The 26,266-nt window shown below is 42.2% G+C and overlaps 1 protein-coding gene across 7 annotated transcripts in view; it reads left to right on the forward strand.

Moving 5' to 3' along the window:
* LOC134355019 (centrosome and spindle pole-associated protein 1) overlaps positions 1-26,266 on the forward strand; it is a 187,202-nt gene that overhangs the window by 152,796 nt on the left and 8,140 nt on the right. For all 7 annotated transcript variants that reach the window (XM_063064662.1, XM_063064671.1, XM_063064680.1 and 4 more), the window contains one exon: positions 4,137-4,272. In XM_063064662.1, the coding sequence (XP_062920732.1) occupies positions 4,137-4,272 (136 nt within the window). The remainder of the gene's footprint in view (positions 1-4,136; positions 4,273-26,266) is intronic.

Genomic DNA, 26,266 nt, shown 5'->3' on the forward strand with positions numbered 1-26,266 from the left:
ACCTGGAAAAATTGTAGATGTAATAAATCCTGCAGTCCCATGGTTAAACACTAGGACAGAGAGTGGGTGGTTAGTCTGGATTAAAGGAAAGGGAGAGCAGAGGCTTAAAGGGAATGAGCCCTTTGAATTGCTGCAAGATGAGAGGGAAGGTGTGTCTGGTTGTGGAATCATTTTGGCCATAGCTGTGGAGAATAATCAGTTCAATAGAGTGGCTGGTAGAGTGGAAGGTGAGGTGGAGAGTAACTCTATTTCTTCCCTGTCCTCCGAAGATCTGAAGTGCAGGAAATGGAGTCATAGAAAAGTGCAGCACAGAAGCAGGCCCTTCAGCCCATCTAGTCTGTGCTGAACCATTTAAGCTGCCTAGTCCCATCAACCTTCACTCAGAGCATAGCCCTCTATATCCCTTCCATTCATGTACCTATCCAAACTTCTTTTAAGCATTGAAATCGAGCTCCATTGCACCATTTGTGCTTGCAGTTCGTTCCACACTCTCATGACCCTCTGAGGGAAGGTTTCCCCTCATATTCCCTTTAAACTTTTTCACCTTTCACCCTTAACCCATGACCTCAATGAAGAAAGTCTGCTTGCATTTACCCTATCTATACCCCTGTCAAATTTTGTATACCTCTATCAAATCTCCCCTCAATTTTTTACATTCCAAGGAACATTCAATCTCTCAATGTATTCAATCTTTCCTTGTAACTTAGGTCCTCCAGTCCTGGCAACATCCTTGTAAATTTTCTCTGTACTCTTTTAACATTTACGTCTTTCCTGTAGGTAGGTGACCAAATCTGTGCACAATACTCCAAGTTAGACCTCACTAGCATCTTATACAACTTCAACATAACATCTCATCTCCCATACTCAGTACTTTGATTTATGAAGGCCAATGTGCCAAAAACTTTCTTTACAACCCTATCTACCTGTGAAGCCACTTTCAATGAATTATGGACTTGTATATCCAGATCCCTTTGTTCTACCTCACTCCTCAGTGCCCTAATGCTCAATGTGTAAGACCTACCCTAGTTAGTGCTACCAGAGTGCATCACCTCGCACTTGTGTACATTAAGTTCCATCTGTTATTTTTCAGCCGGTCCAGATTGTGCAGCAAGCTCTGATGGCTGCCTTCGCTGTCCACTACACCCCAATCTTGGTGTCATCTGCAAATCTACTGATCCATTTAACCACATTATCATCCAGTTCATTGATAATAGATGACAAACAACAGTGGATCTAGCACTGATCCCTGCAGCAGTTCACCAGACACAGGCTTCCGGTCAGAGAGGCAACTATCTATTACCACTCTCTGACTTCTCTCACAAAGCCAATGCCTAATCCAACTCAATACGTTACCTTGAATACCAAGCGATTTGAACCTTCATGATCACCCTCCCATGCAGGACTGTGTCACATGTCTTACTGAAGTCCATGTAGACAACATCCTTAAAAAACTCTATAAGATTGGTTAAACCTAATTTAAAATGACAAAACCATGCTATCCATGTCTATCCGAATACTCATATTACTGGTCCCTTAGAATACCTTCCAATAACTTTCCCACTACAAATGTCAGGCTCACTAGCCAATAAGTTCCTGGTTTACTTTTAGAGCCCTTCTCAAACAGCAGAACAACATTAGCTATCCTCCAGTCCTCCTGATTTATTTTTTTAAGTGTTATTTTACATTTCTTATACTCCGTAAGTACCTAATTTTGTTCCAACTTGCCTATCCCTGCTATACACCTTTTTTTCTTTCTTAACTAGTGCCTCAATATCTCTTGAAAACCAAGGTTCCCTAAACTTATTACCTTTACCTTTTATTCTGACAGGCATGTACAAGCTTTATACTCTAAAAATTTCACTTTTGAAGACCTCGCCCTTACCAAGTACACCTTTGCCAGTAAACAGACTGTCCCAATCCACACTTACCAGATCCTTTCTGATACCATCAAAATTGGCCTTTCTCCAATTTAGAATCTCAACCTTGATCAGATTAATCTTTTTCCATATTTAATTTGAAATTAATGGCATTATGATCACTAGATGCAAAGTGTTCCCCTACTTAAACTTCTGTCACCCACCCTGTCTCATTCCTTAATAGGAGATCAAGTATTGCACATTCTTTTGTTGGGACTCCTATGTACTGATGAAGGAAACTTTGTCTGAACACATTTGACAAACTCTATCCCATCTAGTCCTTTTATAGTATGGGAGTCCCAGTCAATATGAGGTAAGTTAAAATCACCGACTATAACAACCTTATGTTTCCCGCTGTAGTCTGCGATCTCTCTACAGATTTGTTCCTTTAAATCCTGCGGACTGCTGGGTGGTCTATAATATAGCCCCATTAATGTGGTCATACCTTTCTTCCTCATTTCCACCCATAAAATCTCTCTAAAAGAGTTCTCCAGTCTGTCCTGACTCAGTATTGCCGTGACATTTTCTCTGACTAATAATGCTACTCCTCCTCCTTTAATCTCTACTGCTCTGTTACGTTAAAACAATGGAACCCCAGACTATTGAGCTGCCAGATCTGTCCCTCCTGCAGCGAAGTCTCACTAGTGGCTACAATATAATAATTCCCGGTGTTGATCTATGCCCTGAGCTCAGCTGCCTTTCCTACAATACTACTTGCATTGAAATATACACAGCTCAGAGCATTAATTGCACCATGCTCAACCTTTGGATTCCTGACTTTGAGGTCTTAACAACATCTGTCTCCACAACCTCTCCACTATCTGTTCGGGCACTCTGGATCTCATCCCCCTGCAACTGTAGTTTAATCTCTCCCACACAGCACGAGGAACTGCTAGGATATTCCTGCTAGGATATTAGTCCCCTTCCGGTTCAGGTGCAAACCATCTCTTCTGTACAGGTCCCACCTTCCCTGGAAGAGAGCCCAATGATTAAAAAATCTGACACCCTCCCTCCTATACCAACTCCTTAGCATCATGTTAAACTGTATGATCTTCCTATTTTTGGCCTCATGAGCACATTGTACTGGTTGCAGTCCTGAGATCACAACCCTAGAGGTCCTATCCTTTAACTTAGCACCTAATTCCCTGAACTCATTTTTCAGAGCCTCGTTACTCTTCCTACCTATGTAATTGGTACCTCCATGGACCACAACATCTGGCTGTTCACCCTCCCTCTTAAGAATGCCAAGGACTTGATGGGAGATGTTCAAGACTCTTACACTTGGGAGGCGACATTCCATCTGGGATTTTCATTCTCATCCACAGAACCTCCTTTCTGTTTCCCTAACTAACAAATCCCCATCACCACAGCTTGCCTCTTCTCCTCCCATCCCTTCTGAGTCACAGAGCCAGACTCAGTGCCAGAGACCTGACTGCTGTGACTTTACTCTGCTAGGTCATTTCCACTCCCTGCCCCCACCCAACAGTATCAAGAGTTTAAAAAGTCAAAAAAAAATTGAGATGTATCAAGGGCTCTGTCTCCTACACCACAATTCAAGAAAAAGGAAGACTTGTTAGCTTAATGCCAGACATCCTTTTGTTCTAAATATAGAATGGTAATTTTATTATATATTCTTGGCAGAACTGTTAGATATTTTGGCGATTCAGAGCAAATGTATTATCAACGTATGTATATGTTCATACACCCTGAAGTTCATTTTCTTGCAGGCAATCATAGTTGATACAAGAATCACGATAGAATCAATGAAACCCACCCCCCACCCCCCAAACAGGACAGACAGACAACCAATGTGCCAAAAAAGAACTGTGGAAATATAAAAATGAAGAGAATTTAAATAATAAAAAAAATAAACAATAAATATCAAGAACATGAGACAAAGCCCTTGAATGTGAGTAAATAGGTTGTGGGAACAGTTCAGTGATGAGGCGAGTTAAGTTATCCTCTCTGGTTCAAGAGTCTGATGGTGAGGGGTGATAACTGTTCCTGAACCTGCAAGCAAAGAATTTACAAACACTGCACTACAAAGAAATTGGAAGCTTTGCGAGTAGAGATTAACGTAATTAATCAGTAAAATCGTTAATCCAGTACAGGCAGGACTTAAGTGGTACTGGATGGCAGATTTTCTATACTAGTGGAATTTAAGACTTTGAGTTCACTTGTTTGCTATGATATTACTCCTTTTTTGTTTAATTTTTAAAGGAAAGTCGTCTTGCTGTGCAACCCATATCACAGCTAGATTCCATCTCTCTACACTCTGTGTCCAGTTTTAATTTGGATCAAGTAAGAGCCAGAAATGAACAGCGAATGAAACGTTTGCAAGATCTTCAGCATTCAGGTAAAATGCAGTAGCTATTTAAAACTGTATAAGGTAGTTTATATTCTCATACAAAATTTGACATTGCACTGAAGTTAAGGAAACTTACTGAAAATTTTCCTTAAAATCAAAAGCAAGGTCACTGTGGAGCAAATTGATAGATTTTGTGCTTTTGCAGTGTTAATCACTTGTCATATGCACAGATGCAGTGATAAACCTACTTGCAGTAGGATCACAGGCACATAGCATCATATAAACAGGATTCAAAAGAAAAATCTAATTAAATGTAAATTATCTGTAATTTTTACTAATTCTAACACAATTATAAACACCAATTTAATGCAAAATTGTTATAGTATTGCTAAACAGTAGTGATTAAGTTTTGTTGGTCAGAATGAAATAGTTGAGGGAAGTAACTGTTTATGAACCTGGTTGCGTAAGGTTTCTGTACCTCCTTCCTGATGGTAGCTGTGATAAGATAGCATGGCCCAGATGGTGACTATCTTTGATGATGAATGTTGCTTTCTTGAGGCAGTGCTTCTTGTAGATGCTACCAGTGGTAGGGAGGGATGTGCCTGTGATGTTTTGAGCAGAATCTACTTTTCTCTGTAGCTTCTTGCATTCTTGTGCAGTTGAATTGCTATACAACCAGGTATTCAAAGCTGCTGTCTCTCTTCACCATTGATTCCCCGCAATGTAGACTGGTTCCTGTTTGCCTTCTTGAAGTCAACAATCAACTCTTCAGTTTAGTTGATGTTGAAGGAGAGCTTGCTTTGCAGCACCACTCAACCAGGTGACCTATCTTGCTCCAGTAAGCTGACTAACTCATCGCCATCTGTGATTTGTCTAACAACAGTAGTGATGTTGGTGAATTCTAAGATGACATTTGAGCTACACTTAGCCACCTTGTCATGTGTGTATAGGGAGTAAGGAGGGCCAAGTACAGTCTTGAGGTGCACCTGTTTTGATGGTCAGTGCTTGAGATCTGGAGAGTATCGAGTTGCAGAGGGAGGTCTTGAAACCTGATGATTTTAGATGGGATAATTATATTGAACACAAGCTGTAGTTACTCTTGTGTCTAGGCAGATTGAAGTGAATGTAGGTTATTTCTGAGATAGAAGTTTATTTGTGCCAGTCTCTCAAAGTACGTTGTTATGGTTGATATGCCAACATTTGATGGTCATTGAGGCAGATCACTATGCTCTTCTTAGGCGCTGGTTTCAGTAGATGCCTATTTGAAGTAAGTGGAAATTTCAGACCTCTGAAGTGAGGTTGAATATGTATGTGAATACTCCAGTCAGTCCATATGGATCTTTAGTGCTAAGCCAGATACCTTATCTGGACCACATGACTTTTGTGGATTGTCCCTCTTCGAGGGTGCCCGGAAGTTGGCCTCAGAGACTGAAATTACAGGGTCATCCAAAACTGTGCAGACTCATTGTCATAGTTCAAATATGGATCACATTGAAAATCAATTTTAGTTAACAGACCCTTTTTATATCTTAATCTTTCTACAAACCCCATTTCCAGAAAAGTTGGGATATTTTCCAAAATGCAATAAAGACATAAATCTGTGATATGTTAATTCACTTGAACCTCTATTTAACTGACAAGAGTACAAATAAAAGATTTTCAATAGTTTTACTGACCAACTTAATTTTATTTTGTAAACATAGACAAATTTAGAATTTGATGGCTGCAACACACTCAACAAAAGTTGGGACAGAGGCATGTTTACCATTGTGTTACATTACCTTTCCTTTTAATAACACTTTTTAATCGTTTTGGAACTGAGGATACTAATTGTAGTAGATTTGCAATTGGAAATTTTGTCCATTCTTGCTTGATATAAGACTTCAGCTGCTCAACAGTCCGTGGTCCTCGTTGTCTGATTCTGCTCTTCATGATGCACCATACATTTTCAATGGGAGATAGATCTGGACTGGCAGGCCAGTCAAGCACACACACTCTGTGTCTACAAAGCCACGCTGTTGTAGCCCGTGCAGAATGTGGTCTGGCATTATCCTGGGAAGAGACATCACCTTGATGGCAACATATGTCTCTCTAAAATCCTAATATACGCCTCAGAGTCAATGGTACCTTCACATACATGCAACTCACCCATGCCATGGGCACTGATGCACCCCCATACCATCACAGATGCTGGCTTTTGAACCTTTCGCTGATAACAATCTGGATGGTCGTTTTCATCTTTGGCACGGAGAACTCGACGCCCGTTTTTTTCCGAAAACTAGCTGAAATGTGGACTCATCTGACCACAGCACACGGTTCCACAGTCTTTCGGTCCATCTGAGAAGAGCTGGGGCCCAGAGAACTCGCCGGCATTTCTGCATGGAGTTGATGTATGGCTTCCTCCTTGCGTAATACAGTTTCAAGTTGCATTTCTGGATGCAGCGACGGACTGTGTTGAGTGACAATGGTTTTCCGAAGTACTCCCAAGCCCAGGTGGCAAAAATTGTCACAGTAGCATGACAGTTTCTTAGGCAGTGCCACCTGAGGGCTCGAAGATCATGTGCATTCAACAGTGGTTTCCGACCTTGCCCTTTACGCACTGAGATGTCTCTGAATCTTTTCACAATATTATGTACTGTAGATGTTGAAAGACCTAAATTCTCTGCAATATTGCGTTGAGAAATGTTCCTTTTGAACTGACTAACAATTGTCTCACAAATTTTGGCACAAAGGGGTGAGCCACGACCCATCCTTGCTTGCAAAGGCTGAGCCATTGATGGACGCTACTTTCATACCCAGTCATGATACCTCACCTGCTACCAATTAGCCTGCTTAATGTGGAGTCTTCCAAACCGGTGTTACTTGAATATTCTGTGCACTTTTCAATCTTATTTTAACTCTGTCCCAACTTTTGTTGAGTGTGGTGTAGCCATCAAATTCTAAATTTGTGTATGTTTACAAAATACAATTAAGTTGGTCAGTAAAACTATTGAAAATCTTTTCTTTGTACTTTTGTCAGTTAAATAAAGGTTCACGTGAATTAACATATCACAGATCTTTGTTTATATTGCATTTTGGAAAATATCCCAACTTTTCTGGAAATGGGGTTTGTATATAACTGAATGAATAGAATTATTGGAAAGTGTACATTTCAAGACAAAGCAAAGACAAAGTGCTGGTAGTACTCACTTTGAGCAGCATCTGCAGCGAGAAAGAAAGAAACAGATCATTGAGTTGAAATGTTAAATCTGATATATTTTCTGGATAGAAATTGTACATTAAGGGGAAAAATCTTTTTCACAAATCTATTGATTAATATAATACTAAAATCCACTACATTGATCCTCTTATTTGTTTATTTTATGCCTTTATTTGCATTAGGGTTATACTCTTCCATCGAAAAAGCATGAAACAAGCAACTTAAATGATTCACGTTTAACCAACTTGAGGATGAACACTATTGCTAATGAAATGATGATTGGGGCCTCTGTCTCATGTGTGGCATGATGTAGTTGTGTCTCACTTCTTTTGAAAATGATCCCTGATCTAGTTTATACCGGCAGCGATGGTAAAAGACAATTTAATTTGTGTGCAGTCCGCACTATTCTGTGTAACAGGATTAAATAAGAGACTCACTCACCAACTGACCGCGAGTTGCCAGCATCCTTGAATCTCAATTAGAATCATTCATATTAGAACTTGGAGTACTGTGCTCAGTTCTGGTTGCCTCACTACAGGAAGGGTGTGGACACAATAGAAAGGGTGCAGAGGAGATTTACAAGGATGTTGCCTGGATTGGGGAGCATGCCTTATGAGAATAGGTTGAGTGAACTCGGCCTTTTCTCCTTGGAGCGACGGAGGATGAGAGGTGATCTGACAGAGGTCTATAAGATGATGAGAGGCACTGATCGTGTGGATAGTCGGAGGCTTTTTCCCAGGGCTGAAATGCCTAGCACGAGAGGGCACAGTTTTAAGGTGCTTGGAAATAGGTACAGAGGAGATGTCAGGGGTAAGTTGTTTACGCAGAGAGTGGTGAGTGCGTGGAATGGGCTGCCGGCAACAGTGGTGGAGATGGATATGATAGGATCTTTTAAGAGACTCCTGGATAGGTACATGGGGCTTAGAAATTACCTAGTGTTACTCGTAGCCCTCTATTTTTCTAAGATATGGACATGTTCGTCACAGCTTTGTGGGCTGAAGGGCTTGTATTTTGCTGTAGGTTTTCTATGTTTCTAAAGTACTATATATATATATATCATTGTATAAAACCCCGAGTTTCATTTTCTTATGCGCATTCACAGTAAATCTATAGAATAATAACCATAACAGAATCAATGAAAGTCCAGAGTGCAGAAGACAACAAAATGTCCAAATACAAAATGAGAGAAATAATAAATAAATAAATAAATAAGCAATAACTATCAAGTGTAAAGCTCCGCTATATTGGCTTGTATATATCTAGGGGAAATCCCGCCCAGCACCCGCCTGGACGCCTCCAGCTGGGTCGGTTGCTGTACCACTGCAACCCAAATCAGCCAGCACACACAGTATGTTTTACCAAGTGCACTTTATAGATATTACTAAGTCTATGAAATTAATATAAGTTCAATATAGAAAAAGGGAATGGAAAAAGCGCCAGACTTATCAAAGTTCAAGTTTTTCGTGCACAAGTTGGAGCTCAGGACCCTCTTCGGGACCACCCGGAGTGATCGACTGGAGCCTTTCCACTCGTCCGTCGTCCTCCCCGTCTCTCGTCCGACTCCCCCCAAAACCCCCGCATGTACATCGTCCTCCCCGTCTCTCGTCTGACTCCCCCCAAAACCCCCGCACGTCCGTCGTCCTCCCCGTCTCTCGTCCGACTCCCCACCAAAAAACTCCCGTTCCCAATCATACGAGACAGCATTATCACCCCAAGAAATGATAACATGAACACCCATTGGCCAATAGCACTCTGCTATCTGTATTAACTCAAGCAAACTTCTAGCTAGAGACTCTCTCAGCATTTAACATAACATAGAAGCCATTTTGATCCACACACACAGTAGTTTAAAAGATTAACATAACAAAGAAGCTATTTTAAATTTAACATACAAAGAAGAAACCCCGTACACAATAACATGAGATGAATTCTTGAAAATGAGCCCACTGGTTGTGGGAGCATTTCAATGATGGGGCAAGTGAAATTTATAGCCTTTGGTTCAAGAGCCTGATGGTTGAGGGGTGGTAACTTCTGGATTGCTACGTGTGCCACATGCCAGTGAGGGTAGAAAGAGGATGATTTGGCAGATAAATGCCTGGCTGAGAAGTTGGTGCAGGGGGCAGGGTTTCAGATTCTTGGATCATTGGGTTCTCTTCTGGGGAAAGTATGACTGTACAAAAGGGACGGGTTGCACCTGAACCCAAGGGGGAGCGATATTCTCACAGGCAGGTTTGTTAGAGCTGTTGGGGAGGGTATAAACTAATTTGGCAGGGGATGGGAACCGGGGTGAAGGGACTCTGGATAGGATGGATGTTATTTTTTAAAAAAAAGCAAAAGTAGCCTGTGTCAGACTGTCAGGAAGGGCAGGAAGATGATATGACAAAATTGCAGCCAGCAGGGTGAATATCAGTGCATTAGGGATGCAGAATCAAAAAGGGTAGCAAATACAGAACTCAAGTGTTATATCTTAATGCACGGAGTATAAGAAGCAAGGTGGATGATCTTGTTGCACTTTTACAGGTTGTTGGGTATGATGTTGTAGCCATCTCTGAATTATAGTTGAAGGATGGTTGGAGTTGGGAGCTGAATGTCCAAGGTTGTATATTGTATCGGAAGGTAGACTCTGCTGGTAAAGAAAGGCATCAAATCATTAGAAAGTTGTGATGTAGGATCGGAAGATGTTGAATCCTTGTGGGTTGAGCTAAGAAGCTGCAAGTGTAAAAGGACCCTGGTGGCAGTTATATACAAGCCTCCACACAGTAGCATGGTAGATTACAATGGGAAATAGAAGAGGGCAATGTTACAATAGTCATGGGAGATTTTAACATGCAGGTAGATTGGGAAAATCAGGTTGGTAATGGATCCCAAGAGACTGAATTTTTTGTTTGCCTTCTAGATGGCTTTTTAGAGCGGCTAGTCATTGAACCTCCTAAGGGATCAGCTGTACTGGATTATGTATTATGTAATGAACCGGAGGCAATTAGAGAGCATAAGATAAAGGAACCCTGAGGAAACAGTGATCATAATATGATTGAGTTTAACTTGAAATTTGATAGGGAGAAAGTAGGTCTGACGTAGCAGTATTTCAGTGGAATAAAGGAAATTACAGTGGTATAAGAGAGGAGTTGGCCAAAGCAAATTAGAAGGAAATGCTGGCAGGGATGACAGCAGAGCAGCAATTTTCTGGGAAAAATGAGGAAGGTACAAGATACACACATCCAAGTTGCTGGTGAATGCAGCAGGCCAGGCAGCATCTCTAGGAAGAGGTACAGTCGACGTTTCAGGCCGAGACCCTTCGTCAGGACTAACTGAAGGAAGAGTTAGTAAGAGATTTGAAAGTGGGAGGGGGAGGGGGAGATCCAAAATGATAGGAGAAGACAGGAGGGGGAGGGATGGAGCCAAGAGCTGGACAGGTGATTGGCAAAGGGGATATGAGAGGATCATGGGAAAGCAGGATCTCCCAGTGGCCACACATTTTAATTCCACATCCCATTCCCATTCTGACATGTCTATCCACGGCCTCCTCTACTGTAAAGATGAAGCCACACTCAGGTTGGAGGAACAACACCTTATATTCCGTCTGGGGAGCCTCCAACCTGATGGCATGAACATCGACTTCTCTAACTTCTGCTAATGCCCCACCTCCCCCTCGTACCCCATCCGTTATTTATTTTTATACACACATTCTTTCTCTCACTCTCCTTTTTCTCCCTCTGTCCCTCTGACTATACCCCTTGCCCATCCCTTGCCCATCCTCTGGGTTTCCCCCCGCCCCCCCCCCTGTCTTTCTCCCCGGACCTCCTGTCCCATGATCCTCTCATATCCCCTCTGCCAATCACCTGTCCAGCTCTTGGCTCCATCCCTCCCCCTCCTGTCTTCTCCTATCATTTTGGATCTCCCCCTCCCCCTCCGACTTTCAAATCTCTTACTAACTCTTCCTTCAGTTAGTCCTGACGAAGGGTCTCGGCCTGAAATGTTGACTGTACCTCTTCCTAGAGATGCTGCCTGGCCTGCTGCGTTCACCAGCAACTTTGATGTGTGTTGCTTGAATTTCCAGCATCTGCAGAATTCCTGTTGTTAAGGTACAAGATAGATGTATTCCAAAAACAAAGAAATATTCAAATGGCAAAATAGTACAACCATGGCTGACAAGGGAAGTCAAAGCTAATGTAAAAGCAAAAGAGAGGGCATACAACAAAGCAAAATTTAGCATGAAGATAGAGGATCGGGAAGCTTTTAAAAACCTACAGCAAGCAACTAAAACTCATTAGGAGGGAAAAGATGAAATATGAAAGCAAGCTGGCAAACAATATCCAGGCAAATAGAAAAAGCTTTTCCAAGTGTTTAAAGAATAAAAGATAAATGAGAGTGGATGTAGGACTGCTAGAAAATGAGGCTGGAGAAATAATGAGGGACAAGATGAACTAAGTAAGTATTTTGCATCAGTCTGCACTGTAGTAGACACTAACAGTGTGCCAGCTGTTGAAGGGTGTGAGGGTTACTATTACAAGGGAGAAGGTGCTCAAAAAGCTGAAAGACCTAAAGGTGCACAAATTACACATACCAGATGAACTGTACCCTAGGATTCTGAAAGAGGTAGCAGTAAAGATTGTGGAGGCATTAGTCATGATCTTTCAAGAATCATTGGACTCTGGCATGGTTCTAGAAAATTGCAAATGTCACTCCACTCTTTAAGAAAGGAAGGTGGCAGCAGAAAGGAAATTATAGGTTGGGAAGATGTTGGAGTCAATTATTAAGGATGAGGTTATGGAGTACTTGGTGACACAGGACAAGGTAGGATAAAGTCAGTATAGTGCCCAATGAACCTGTTGGAATTCTTTGAGGAGATTACAAGTAGATAGATAAAAGGGACATCGGGCAGTGAAGCGCGGAAGATTTAAAAGGTCAGAAATCCTGATTCAGGTTTAATTTGGAGAAGGAAGTCTGAGAATCGGAGCGGGAGTGCGGCGGGAGCTATTTTGATTTTTTCTTCTTATTATCGGAGTTAAGAGAGGCAAGACTGCGCAGGTGTGTGATGTCGGGCAGTGAAGCACGGAAGGTTTAAAAGGAACACAGCCTTATACAGCGGGCAGCAGAGTGAGCCGGGAGCAGAGTGAAGTCTTAAGGGCTTTGGCTCAATGGGCTGAGGGAGAAACAGGCGAGGCAAAGTAGGTTTGGTTTTCAACTTTTCCTGTTATTTGAGGAAAGGGGGAAGTATGAGTGTGAGGGCAGCTTGTTGTTCTCTGTGTCGGATGTGGGAGGTCCTGGAGTCTCCTAGCCTCCTGGACGTCCACATCTGCGCCAGGTGCGCCGAGCTGCAGCTCCTAAGAGACCGTGTTAGGGAACTGGAGCTGCAGCTCGATGACCTTCGTCTGGTCAAGGAGAGTGAGGAGCTGATAGGAGTTGCAGGCTGGGACCACGGGAGGCAGACAAGTGGGTCACGGTTAGGTGGGGAAGGGGAAGTGTCAGGTACTAGAGTGTACCCCAGTGGCTGTGCCTCTTGACAATAAGTACTCCTGTTTCAGTACTGTTGGGGGGGACAGCTTACCTTGGGGAAGCAACAATAGCTGTGCCTCTGGCACAGAGTCCAGCCCTGTAGCTCCAGAAGGGTAGGGAAAGGAAGAGAAGGGCGGTAATAATAGGGGACTCGATAGTTAGGGGGTCAGATAGGCGATTCTGTGGACGCAGTCAGGAGACCTGATAGTTTGCCTCCCTGGTGCCAAGGTCCAGGATGTTTCTGATCGCGTCCAAGATATCCTGAAGTGGGAGGGTGAGGAGCCAGAGGTCGTGGTACATATAGGTACCAATGACATAGGTAGGAAAATGGAGGAAGTCCTGAAAGGAGAATATAGGGAGTTAGGAAGGATGTTGAGAAGAAGGACCGCAAAGGTAGTAATCTCGGGATTACTGGCTGTGCTACGTGACAGTGAGAGTAGGAATAGAATGAGGTGGAGGATAAGTGTGTGGCTGAGGGATTGGAGCAGGGGGCAGGGATTCAAGTTTTTGGATCATTGGGACCTCTTTTGGCGCAGGTGTGATCTGTACAAAAAGGACGGGTTGCACTTGAATCCTAGGGGGATCAATATCCTGACAGGAAGATTGCAAAGGCTACTGAGGAGACTTTAAGCTAGAATGGTTGTGGGGTGGGAATCAAATTGAAGAGTCTAGGAGAGAGGAGGTTAATTCACAAATAGAGAAAGCTAGTTGTTATGTACCCTGTAACTGGGTTGTCAAACCAGCAGAAATGGACCACTAGTTGGAGTCTGGATTACTAGAAACTAATAAAGTTTTATTAAAGAAATAAGTAACGCAGTACTCTAAACGTAAGGATATAAATGCAACAGGTTAGCAATGATAAAACACACATGTACACAGAACTAGGGTAATAGGAATCAACCAACCTCTATCGCAGTCTAGGGGTAAAATGATCAGTCTTAAGTGATGCAGAGTTCAGTTCAGCTTAGTGCAGTTCGCAGTAATCGCTGTTGTGCCGTTGGAGAGAGAGAGAGAGAGATGCAAATTTTGATTCAAGCAGACCTTTGATGTTCTTCGCAGTTGGCTTTCGGGCGGACCCTTTTGTGTCTTCTATCCCGCTGTGGTCACCGACTGTGACCCCTCCGTTCCGCATATGACTATTCTTCCGCGGTGAACCCGGCACCCACGCAAGAGCGGACACACACACCAGGTTCCCGCCGATCGTACCTTTTCACCCTGTGAGTTTATGGTCGGTTCCCTCGATCCAGACCTCCAAACTCCACCAACCTGTGGGGGCACACCGCTCTTCCAGGGTCTCGTTATCTCGTGATCTCGTGGTGTCGTGCCTTAGCGAACCTGTTCTTTTTATCCCCCTGCTGGGGTATCGCCTTTCCATCAAACTTCAAACAGTTCAGGTTCAAAGCATCCGGTTGTCAATATTCTGAATTGTGTCTCTTTTCGTTATCGCTCTCTCCTCTCTCATTAACATTTTGAACGCTTCTCCATTGTCTCCCTTATCTCTCTCTCATTAGCATCAATCTTCTGATAACCTGGTTTTTCGTCACATAGTAGACAGTGTGTGAGGGAGGATAGGCAGGAGACACAGAATGGGAGCACTCAGACCAAAGATGTAGGGGAGAAGGAAGAAAAAGGTAACAGTTGTTTGCACCATTAGGGATAAACAGAGAGTAAGAGGTGGAGAATTTCTTAAATGCATCTATTTTAATGCTAGGAGCATTGTAAGAAAGGTCGATGAGCCTAGAGCATGGATTGATACCTGGAAATGTGATGTTGTAGCTGTTAGTGAAACATGGTTACAGGAGGGGTGGACTGGCAACTAAATACTCCTGGATTTCGTTGCTTCAGGTGTGATAGAATCGGAGGGGCAAGAGGGGAGGTGTTGCATTGCTTGTCAGAGAAAATATTACAGCGGTGCTTTGGCAGGATAGATTAGAGGACTTGTCTAGGGAGGCTATTTGGGGGGAATTGAGGAATGGGAAAGGTGTAGTAACACTTAGAGGAGTGTATTATTGACCACCTAATAGGGAGCGAGAATTGGAGGAGCAAATTTGTAAGGATATAGCAGATTATTTGTAGTAAGCACAAGGTTGTGATAGTGGGCGATTTTAATTTTCCACAATTAGACTGGGAAACCCATTCTGTAAAAGGGCTGGATGGTTTGGAGTTTGTAAGATAGTTTTTTGCAGCAACACATCGAGGTACCAACTAGAGAAGGGGCAGTGTTGGATCTCCTGTTAGGGAATGAGATAGGTCAGGTGACGGAGGTTTGTGCTGGGGAGCACTTCAGGTCCAGTGCCATTAGTTTCAATATAATTATGGAGAAGGATAGGACTGGACCCAGGGTTGAGATTTTTGATTGGAGAAAGGCTAACTTTGAGGAGATGTGAAAGGATTTAGAAGGAGTGGATTGGGACAATTTGTTTTATGGGAAGGATGTAATAAAGAAATGGAGGTCATTTAAAGGTGAGATTTTGAGGGTACAGAATCTTTATGTTCCTGTTAGGTTGAAAGGAAAGGTTAGAAGTTTGAGAGCCATGGTTTTCAAGGGATATTGGAAACTTGGTTCGGAAAAAGAGAGAGATCTACAATAAATATAGGCAGCTTAGAGTGAATGAGGTGCTCAAGGAATATAAAGAATGTAAAGAGAATCTTAAGAAAGAAATTAGAAAAGCTGAAAGAAGATATGAGGTTGCTTTGGCAAGTTTTAAGGCATCCATTAGCCTTGCAAGACAATGGATCTGTGCCTGGTAAGTCTTCACTCTCCAAGGCGCAGGGTTGTATGGAAGACCAGCAGTTGCCCATGCTGCAAGTCTCCCCTCTCCACGACACCAGTGTTGTCCAAGGGAAGGGCATTAGGACCCATACAGCTTGGCACCAGTGTCATCGCAGAGCAATGTGTGATTAAGTGCCTTGCTTCAGGTCACTAGTCCAATGCCTTAACCACTTGGCCATGTGCCCCCTACACACAATCCCTGGCTTACTTTGGCAAGTAAGGTGAAAATAAATCCCAAGGGTTTCTACAGTTATATTAATAGTAAAAGGATAGTGAGGAATAAAATTGGTCCCTTAGAGAATCAGAGTGGACAGCTATGTGTGGAGCCAAAAGAGATGGGGGAGATTTTGAACAATTTCTTTTCTTCGGTATTCACTAAGGAGAAGGATATTGAATTGTGTAAGGTAAGGGAAACAAGTAGGGTAGTTATGGAAACTATGATGATTAAAGAAGAGGAAGTACTGACACTCTTAAGGAATATAAAAGTGGATAAGTCTCTGGGTCCTGACAGGATATTCCCTAGGACCTTGAAGGAAGTTAGTGTGGAAATAGCAGGGGCTCTGACAGAAATATTTCAAATGTCATTAGAAATGGGGATGGTGCCGGAGGATTGGCATATTGCTCATGTTGTTCCATTGTTTAAAAAGGGTTCTAAGAGTAAACCTAGCAATTATCGGCCTGTGAGTTTGACGTCAGTGGTGGGTAGATTGATGGAAAGTATTCTTAGAGATGGTATGTATAATTTATACTTTATACTTTATTGTCGCCAAAAAATAGATACTAGAACGTACAATCATCACAGTGATATTTGATTCTGTGCTTTCCGCTCTCTGGATTACAAATATTAAATATTAACAATAGTAAAAATTAGTAAATATTAAAAAATTAAATTATAGATCATAAATGGAAAATAAGGTAGTGCAAAAAAACCGAGAGGCAGGTCTGGATATTTGGAGGGTACGGCCCAGATCTGGGTCAGGATCCGTTCAGCAGTCTTATCATAGTTGGAAAGAAGCTGTTCCCAAATCTGGCCGTACGAGTCTTTAAGCTCCTGAGCCTTCTCCCGGAGGGAAGAGGGACGAAAAGTGTGTGGCTGGATGGGTCGTGCCCTTGATTATCCTGGCAGCACTGCTCCAACAGCGTGCGGTGTAAAGTGAGTCCAAGGACGAAAGATTGGATTGTGTGATGTGCTGTTTTGTGTGATCTGGATAGACAGGGTCTGATTAGGAACAGTCAACATGGATTTGAAATACAATGTTAGAAAATGCATGGTCATGCACTTTTGTAGTAGAAATAAATGTGTGGACTATTTTCTAAACGGGGAGAAAATCATCACCACCTTTGATTTGGCCAATGACAGTGGTGTCATTAGCAAACTGTTTAAGTGTTTATCAGAATATCTCAAACTTAGTAATTGTATCTGATTCCACCACTTCCTCTGGCAGCAGTTCAAAATATCAATCGCCTTTTCTGGGAGGAGAAGAAGTAAGATCATAAGAAATAGGAACAGAATTAGGTTGTTCGACCTATTGAGTCTTCTCTGTCATTTAATTATGGTCCCTCTTAATCCTACTGATCTGCCTTCACCCTGCAATCTTTGACACCCCTATAAATCAAGAAGCTGTCAACATCTGCTTTTAATATATATGGCCTCCACAGATATCTGTAGCAATGAATTCCACAGATTCACCATCCTCTTGGCTAAAGAAGTTCTTCCTGTTCTATGTTCCAAAAGGGACATTCTTTTGTTGCTGTGCCCTCTTGTCCTAGGTTCTCCCACTATTGGAAACATACCCTGCATATCTTTTCTATAAATATTTTTTAGGTTTCAATGAGATTCCACCCTCATTCTTTTAAATTCCAGTGAGTTCAGGCCCAAAGCTAACACACTTCTTGTATGTTAAACCTCCTGGCATCATTCTCTTAAACATCCTTTGAACCCTCTCCAATACTCCATATGTTGTCTGTGCAATGGATTATAAAGCTTCAGCATTACATCCTTGCATTTGTATTCTAGCTGTCTTGAAATGAATGCTAACCTTGCATTTGTTTTCCTCATCCCCTACAATTTCACCTGTTAACCTTTAGGGAATACTGGACTAGGACTCCCAAGTACCTTTGCACCTCCATTTTCCAGAATCACTCCTTGTTTAGAAAATAGTATATGCCATTATTCCTTCTGCCGAAGTGCATGATCATACACTTCTATACACATTCCCCTAATCTATGGCTTTCTTCCTTCCTGCTTTATTAACACTACCTGTCCCTCCCCCTATCTTTGTAATATCCACAATCCTGTTACAAAGTCATCAATTCTGATAGCCAGACTATTAACATGTAATGTGAAAGGTAATGGACTGAACAAGGACATCTATGGAATACCATTGGTCAGTAGCACCCAACCAGAAAATGCTCCCTGTATTTCCACTCTTTGCCTTCTGCCAATCAACCAATCTTCTATTCATGCTGGTCTATTTCTTGTAATACCATGGGCTGCTATCTTCTTTAGCAGCCTCATGTGTGGCACCTTGTCAAAGGCCTTCTGAAAATCTAAGTTAATAACATCCTCCTTTGTCTATCTTACCTATTATTTCCTCAAAGAATTCCAAAAGATTTGTTAGGCAAGATTTCCCCTTAAGAAAATCATGCTGACTTTGGCTTACTTTATCATGTACCTCCAAACTGCATCCTTAATAATGGACTCAAACACCTTCCCAACCACTGAAGTCAGGTTTACTGGCCTATACATGTGATCCTCCTTTGGTTGGAGTTAACCATGGATGGTGCATCCTAGCTGGTCTATGTTGTTCGTGCAACACTGTCTGTGGCTCACCGCTGCAAGGCAAATTTGATACAAAAGCCAGTATAAATGCGCCTGTCTTTTGCCTCATTCCATTCTTAAAAGGTGGAGTGATATTTGAGATTTTCTGGTCCTCTGGAAACATTCCAGAATCTAGTGTTTCCTGAAAGATCAATTCTGATTTCTCCACAGTCTCTTCAGCTACCTCTTTCAGAACCTGGTTCAAATGGTCCAGATGACATGTCTTCCCTTCAGACCTTTCAGCTTCTTATTACCTTCTCCTTAGTTATAATGACTATACTTGCACTCCTTGACTCTTGAATTTCTGGTATGCCGCTGAAGTCTTCTGCAGTGAAGACTGACACAAAATACCGATTCAGTTTTGTCTGCCATTTCTTTGCTCTCCTTTACTTCTTCTCCCGCAGTCCAATGTCCACTCTTGCCTCACTTTTGCTTTTTACATATCTGAAAATCTTTTGGTATCCTTATTTATATTATTGGTTAGCTTAGCTTCATATTTAATCTTTTCTCTCCCTATTGCTTTTGAGTTGCCTTCTGTTGGTTTTTAAAATCTTCCCACAGATTTGTGCTATATGCCCTCAATTTTGCTTTTATGCAGTTATTGATTTCCCTTGTCAGCCACGGTTGCCTCATCTCTCTGTAGACTGCTTCTTAGAACCATAGAAACCAAAGAAAAACTACAGCACAGAAACAGGCCTTTTGGCCCTTCTTGGCTGTGCCGAACCATTTTCTGCCTAGTCCCACTGACCTGCACACGGACCATATCCCTCCATACACCTCCCATCCATGTATCTGTCCAATTTATTCTTAAATGTTAAACAAGAACCCGCATTTACCACCTTGTCTGGCAGCTCATTCTACACCCCCACTACTCTCTGTGTGGAGAAGCCCCCCCCCCAATGTTCCCTTTAAACTTTTCCCCCTTCACCCTTAACCCATGTCCTCTGGTTTTTTTCTCCCCTTGCCTCAGTGGAAAAAGCCTGCTTGCATTCACTCTTATCTATTCCCATCATAATTTCATACACCTCTATCAAATCTCCCCTTATTCTTCTACGCTCCAGGGAATAAAGTCCTAACCTATTCAACCTTTCTCTGTAACTGAGTTTCTCAAGTCCCGGCAACATCCTTGTAAACCTTCTCTGCACTCTTTCAACCTTATTTATATCCTTCCTGTAATTTGGTGACCAAAACTGAACACAATACTCCAGATTCGGCCTCACCAATGCCTTATACAACCTCATCATAACATTAATCTTGTCCACAATTGCCATCTCCTCCTGCTTCTGTTTCTTCCTCAAAGCAACGGAATACGAAATAATCTGACCCCGAATATAGGCTTTAAAAGTGTCCCAAAGAGTGTTAACAGAAATATCTTCTGTATGGTTAATTGTAAAAAAAAGCTCAATCTGTTCATTCATAAAATTAACAAAGTCCGAGTCCTGAAGCAACAGCGAATTAAAACGCCATTGTCTATTGTTTGGTATATTGGCCATAATTTTAATAGAAAGCTTAAGTGGAGCATGATCCGAAATGGTTATAGAATCATAATCACATTTAATCACTGAAGGAATGAGACGAGAATCAATGAAAAAATAATCAATTCTTGAATAGGAATGATGAACATGTGAAAAGAAGGAAAAATCTTTTTCCTGAGGATGCAGAAAACGCCAAATGTCCGTCGACCCAGAATCAGAAAGGAAAAAATTAATCAAATTTGCAGATTTATTAGGTAAAGTCCGTAAAGGAGCCGAACGGTCCAAAGCTGGAGATAAACAGGTATTAAGATCTCCGCCCCAAATCAATGAAAACTCGTTCAAATTCGGAAACTGATCAAACAATGATTTATAAAATTCCGGACAATCCATATTAGGAGCATAAACATTAACCAAAACTACTTTTTTATTAAATAGTAAACCACTAACCAATAAAAATCTACCATTCGGATCAGAGATAATATCCTGTTGTATAAAAGTAACTGAGGAGTCTATAAAAATAGAGACGCCTCGAATCTTAGCATTGGAGTTCGAATGAAATTGTTGTCCCTTCCAGAATTTGAAAAAACGTAGTCTGTCCCCCCTCCGTACATGGGTCTCTTGTAAAAATAAAATTTGTGCTTTAAGTCTCCGGAACACTTTAAAAACTTTTTTCCTTTTAATAGGATGATTAAGACCATTAGTATTCCAGGAGACAAAATTAATAATAGACTCCATAAATCCTAAAGTCAACCCACAACAAGGAGGATTGACAATAGGCGCGACCCACAAACCCGGAGAGGAAACAGAACATACAAAAGATACCGGGGAAAAGGACGCAACCAATACTTCAATAATGTATATAGCCCAAAGAGAAACAAACTAAAACGTGAAGCCCCTCCCCCCACCCCCCACCCCAAGACCCCAAGGCGAAATCTAAAGCAGACCCGCCAGAAAGAAGCAAGCGCTAAAACTACCCCCATGACTTCCGGTATACGCTCCCTAAAAAAAAGGTATAAATATGAAAAGGATCAGCTAATTGTAAAACAGTAAAAAAATAAGTAAAAAAAAGTTAGCTCAATTAAAATACACACAGAACAGAACAAAAGCCGGAAAGTATATATTAAAAAAAAACCACAATAAACCTCAAACTCATGAATAGACACAGCAACAAAAAAAATATGATTATAAAAAGCAAAACAGAATAAAATTTAAAAAAAAACTACAAAATTTAAGGCCGCACAGGAAATACGTAAGATGACAAAAGGGAAGTAACCACCCAGAATCCCCTGGGAAAAGAAAGAAATGACGCAGTTAAAAAGAAAGTTTAGCAGCCATATTAAGAAATCGAAAGTAAACTTTTCTGCCCAAATAGGGCACAGAAAAGTTAAAACCAACCAATTCACAGCCTCCGATCAACGGAGAAAATTAAAAAAAGGCAATTAAGATGTTGAAGATGAAAGTTGATCCAGATAACTCTGGGCATCCGATGGAGAATCAAAAAAACGAAGGGCTCCATCTAACATGCGAATCCTTAGACGTGCAGGGTACAGCAGCGCTGGTCTTAAATCCATCTTATAGAATTCCGACATCACGGATCTGTAACGGACCCGTTGGTCCCAGATTGGTTTACTGAAATCTTCCACGAATCGGAACTTAAGATCCGAAAAATCAATGAAACCTTTAGATCGAGCGAATCGAAACAGTCTCTCCTTGTCTTGAAAGTAATGAAAACGTAAGATAACATGCCTAGGTCTATCTGACCTAGACGAGTATGATGGGATTCTGTGAACACGATCCAGTAGCGGTGGTTGGTCAGGAAATACAGTAGGGAATGCATCTTTTAAAAGTTGGGAGAAATATTTCATAGGGTTGTTAGCTTCCACGGCTTCCCTGACGCCAATCATTCGTAAATTCTGCCGTCGCATTCTAGATTCCAAGTCAGAGTTTTTAAAAGTCAAAAAGTCAAGTTTCTTCTTCATTACATTAATTGTTTCTTCGATTTTCCCCATCTTAAGCTCACTTTGTTGCGCGGATTTTTGAAGATCAGATATAGCCGACTGATGTTCCGCAATACATGTTTGCATCTTATCAATTAAATCGGCAATTTTCTGGAACTTAGTTGAGATTTCCGTATAAATCAGGTCTTTAACAAAGCCCACAATTTCTGTACGAATCATCTCCCTAACAGAGGTTGAAATTTCCCTCTGAATTAACTCCGATATCGCTTTCAAAGTCACCGGTGATTCAGTCGGAGGGAGATCCGTAGCTTTCGGTTTAACCGGAGATTTACCATCCTTGCCGTCTTTCCCGTTCTTAGACATAGCCGATCTCAGTATCATCCAATTGTCAGAGAATTCAGTTTAATTCAAAGTATTGTAAAAATTGATGCCTTAATAGTTAATTAAAGTATAGCTGACCATAGAGAGAAAAAACTCAGAGGTAATGGAGCGAGTCAAGAACGCGACTTCACTCCATGAGCGCTACCGGAAGTCTCAACCTCATCATAACATTCCAGCTCTTATGCTCAATACTTCGATTAATAAAGGCCAATGTACCAAAAGCTCTCTTTACGACCCTATCTACCTTTGACGCCACTTTTAGGGAATTTTGTATCTGTATTCCCAGATCCCTCTGTTCTACTGCACTCCTCAGTGCCTTACCATTTACCCTGTATGGTCTACCTTGGTTTGTCTTTCTAAAGTGTGAGGTATTGCACTTGTCTGTATTAAACAGGGTTGTTATCATGGGTGACTTTAACTTCCCTAATATTGATTGGCACCTGATTAGTTCCAAGGGTTTAGATGGGACAGAGTTTGTTAAGTGTGTCCAGGACAGATTCCTGTCACAGTATGTGGACAGGCAGACTAGGGGGAATGCCATACTAGATCTAGTACTAGGTAATGAACCGGGTCAGGTCACAGATCTCTCAGTGGGTGAGCATCTGGGGGCAGTAACCACTGCTCCCTGGCCTTTAGCATTACCATGGAAAAGGATAGAATCAGAGAGAACAGAAAAATTTTTAATTGGGGAAGGGCAAATTCTGAGGCTATAAGGCTAGAACTTGCGGGTGTGAATTGGGATGATGTTTTTGCAGGGAAATGTACGATGGACATGTGGCCAGTGTTTGGAGATCTCTTGCAGGATATTAGGGATAAATTTGTTCCGGTGAGGAAGATAAAGAATGGTAGGGTGAAGGAACCATGGGTGACAAGTGAGGTGGAAAATCTAGTCAGGTGGAAGAAGGCAGCATACATGAGGTTCAGGAAGCAAGGATCAGATGGGTCTATTGAGGAATATAAGGAAGCAAGAAAGGAGCTTAAGGGGCTGAGAAGAGCAAGAAGGGGGCATGAGAAGGCCTTGGCAAGTAGGGTAAAGGAAAACCCCAAGACATTCTTCAATTATTTGAAGAAAAAAAGGATGACAGGAGTGAAGGTAGGACCGATTAGAGATAACGGTAGGAAGATGTGCCTGGAGGCTGTGGAAGTGAGCGAGGTCCTCAATGAATACTTCTCTTCAGTATTCACCAATGAGAGGGAACTGGATGGTGAGGACAATATGAGTGAGGTTGATGTTCTGGAGCATGTTGATATTAAGGGAGAGGAGGTGTTGGAGTTGTTAAAATACATTAGGACGGATAAGTCCCCGGGGCCTGACGGAATATTCTCCAGGCTGCTCCATGAGGCGAGGGAAGAAATTGCTGAGCCTTTGGCTGGGATCTTTATGTCCTCGTCCACGGGAATGATACCGGAGGATTGGAGGGAGGCAAGTGTTGTCCCCTTGTTCAAAAAAGGTAGTAGGGATAGTCCAGGTAATTATAGACCAGTGAGCCTTACATCTGTGGTGGGAAAGCTGTTGGAAAAGATTCTTAGAGATAGGATCTCTGGACATTTAGAGAATCATGGTCTGATCAGGGACAGTCAGCATGGCTTTGTGAAGGGCAGATCGTGTCTAACAAGCCTGATAGAGTTCTTTGAGGAGGTGACCAGGCATATAGATGAGGGTAGTGCAGTGGATGTGATCTATATGGATTTTAGTAAGGCGTTTGACAAGGTTCCACACGGTAGGCTTATTCAGAAAGTCAGAAGGTATGGGATCCAGGGAAGTTTGGCCAGGTGGATTCAGAATTGGCTTGCCTTCAGAAGGCAGAAGGTCGTGGTGGAGGGAGTACATTCAGATTGGAGGATTGTGACTAGTGGTGTCCCACAAGGATCTGTTTTGGGACAACTACTTTTCATGATTTTTATTAACGACGTGGATGTTGGGGTAGAGGGGTGGGTTGGCAAGTTTGCAGATGACACAAAGGTTGGTGGTGTTGTAGATAGTGTATAGGATTGTCAAAGATTGCAGGGAGACATTGATAGGATGCAGAAGTGGGCTGAGAAGTGGCAGATGGAGTTCAACCCGGAGAAGTGTGAGGTGGTACACTTTGGAAGGACAAACTCCAAGGCAGAGTACAAAGTAAATGGCAGGATACTTGGTAGTGTGGAGGAGCAGAGGGATCTGGGGGTACATGTCCACAGATCCCTGAAAGTTGCCTCACAGGTGGATAGGGTAGTTAAGAAAGCTTATGGGGTGTTAGCTTTCATAAGTCGAGGGACAGAGTTTAAGAGTCGCGATGTAATGTTGCAGCTCTAGAAAGCTCTTGTTTGGCCACATTTGGAGTACTGTGTCCGGTTCTGGTCGATGTGGAAGCATTGGAAAGGGTACAGAGGAGATTTACCATGTTGCTGCCTGGTTTAGGGAGTATGCATTATGATCAGAGATTAAGGGAGCTAGGGCTTTACTCTTTGGAGAGAAGGAGGATGAGAGGAGACATGATAGAGGTGTACAAGATAATAAGAGGAATAGATAGAGTGGATAGCCAGCACCTCTTCCCCAGGGCAACACTGCTCAATACAAGAGGACATGGCTTTAAGGTAAGGGGTGGGAAGTTCAAGGGGGATATTAGAGGAAGGTTTTTTACTCAGAGAGTGGTTGGTGCGTGGAATGCACTGCCTGAGTCAGTGGTGAAGGCAGATACACTAGTGAAGTTTAAGAGAATACTAGACAGGAATTTAAGGTGAGGGCTTATACGGGAGGCAGGGTTTGAGGGTCGGCACAACATTGTGGGCCGAAGGGCCTGTACTGTTCTGTACTATTCTATGTTCTATAAACTCCATCTGCCATTTTTCAGCCCATATTTCCAGCTGGTCCAAATCCCTCTGCAAGCTTTGAAAACCTTCCTCACTGTCCACTACACCTCCAATCTTTGTATCATCAGCAAATTTGCTGATCTGCTTTACTACATTATCATCCAGATCATTGATATAGATGACAAATAACAATGGACCCAGCACTGATCCCTGTGGCACACCACTAGTCACAGGCCTCCACTCAGAGAAGCAATCCTCTACTACCACTCTTTGGCTTCTTCCATCGAGCCAATTTCTAATTCAATTTACTACCTCTCCGTGTATACCAAGCGACTGAATTTTCCTAACTAACCTCCCATGCGGAATCTTGTCAAAGGCCTTACTGAAGTCCATGTTGACAGCATCCACTGCCTTCCCTTCATCCACTTTCCTGGTAACCTCCTCGAAAAACTCCAATAGATTGGTCAAACATGACGTACCACACACAAAGCCATGTTGACTCTCCCTAATAAGCCCCTGTCTATCCAAATGCTTGTAGATTCTGTCTCTTAGTACTGCCCCCAATAACTTACCCACTATCGATATCAAACTTACTGGCCTATAATTTCCTGGATTACTTTTCGATCCTTTTTTAAACAACGGAACAACATGAGCCATTCTCCACTCCTCCGGCACCTCACTCGTAGACACTGACATTTTAAATATATCTGCCAGGACCCCTGCAATTTCAACACTAGTCTCCTTCAAGGTCCGAGGGAATACCCTGTCAGGACCTGGGGATTTATCCACTTTATTTTGCCTCAAGATAGCAAGCACCTCCCCCTTTTCAATCTGTACAGTTTCCATGATCTCACTACTTGTTTCCCTTAATTCCATAGACTCCATGCCAGTTTCCTTAGTAAATACAGACGCAAAAAACACATTTAAGATCTCCCCCATTTCTTTTGGTTCCGCACATAGCCGACCACTCTGATCTTCAAGAGGACCAATTTTATCCCTTACAATCCTTTTACTCTTAATATACCTGTAAAAGCTCTTTGGATTATCCTTCACTTTGACTCCCAAGGCAACCTCATGTCTTCTTTTAGCCCTCCTGATTTCCTTCTTAAGTATTTTCTTGCACTTTTTGTACTCCTCAAGCACCTT

This window comes from Mobula hypostoma, chromosome 1 (genome assembly GCF_963921235.1).
Source record: "Mobula hypostoma chromosome 1, sMobHyp1.1, whole genome shotgun sequence".
Taxonomy (NCBI): domain Eukaryota; kingdom Metazoa; phylum Chordata; class Chondrichthyes; order Myliobatiformes; family Myliobatidae; genus Mobula; species Mobula hypostoma.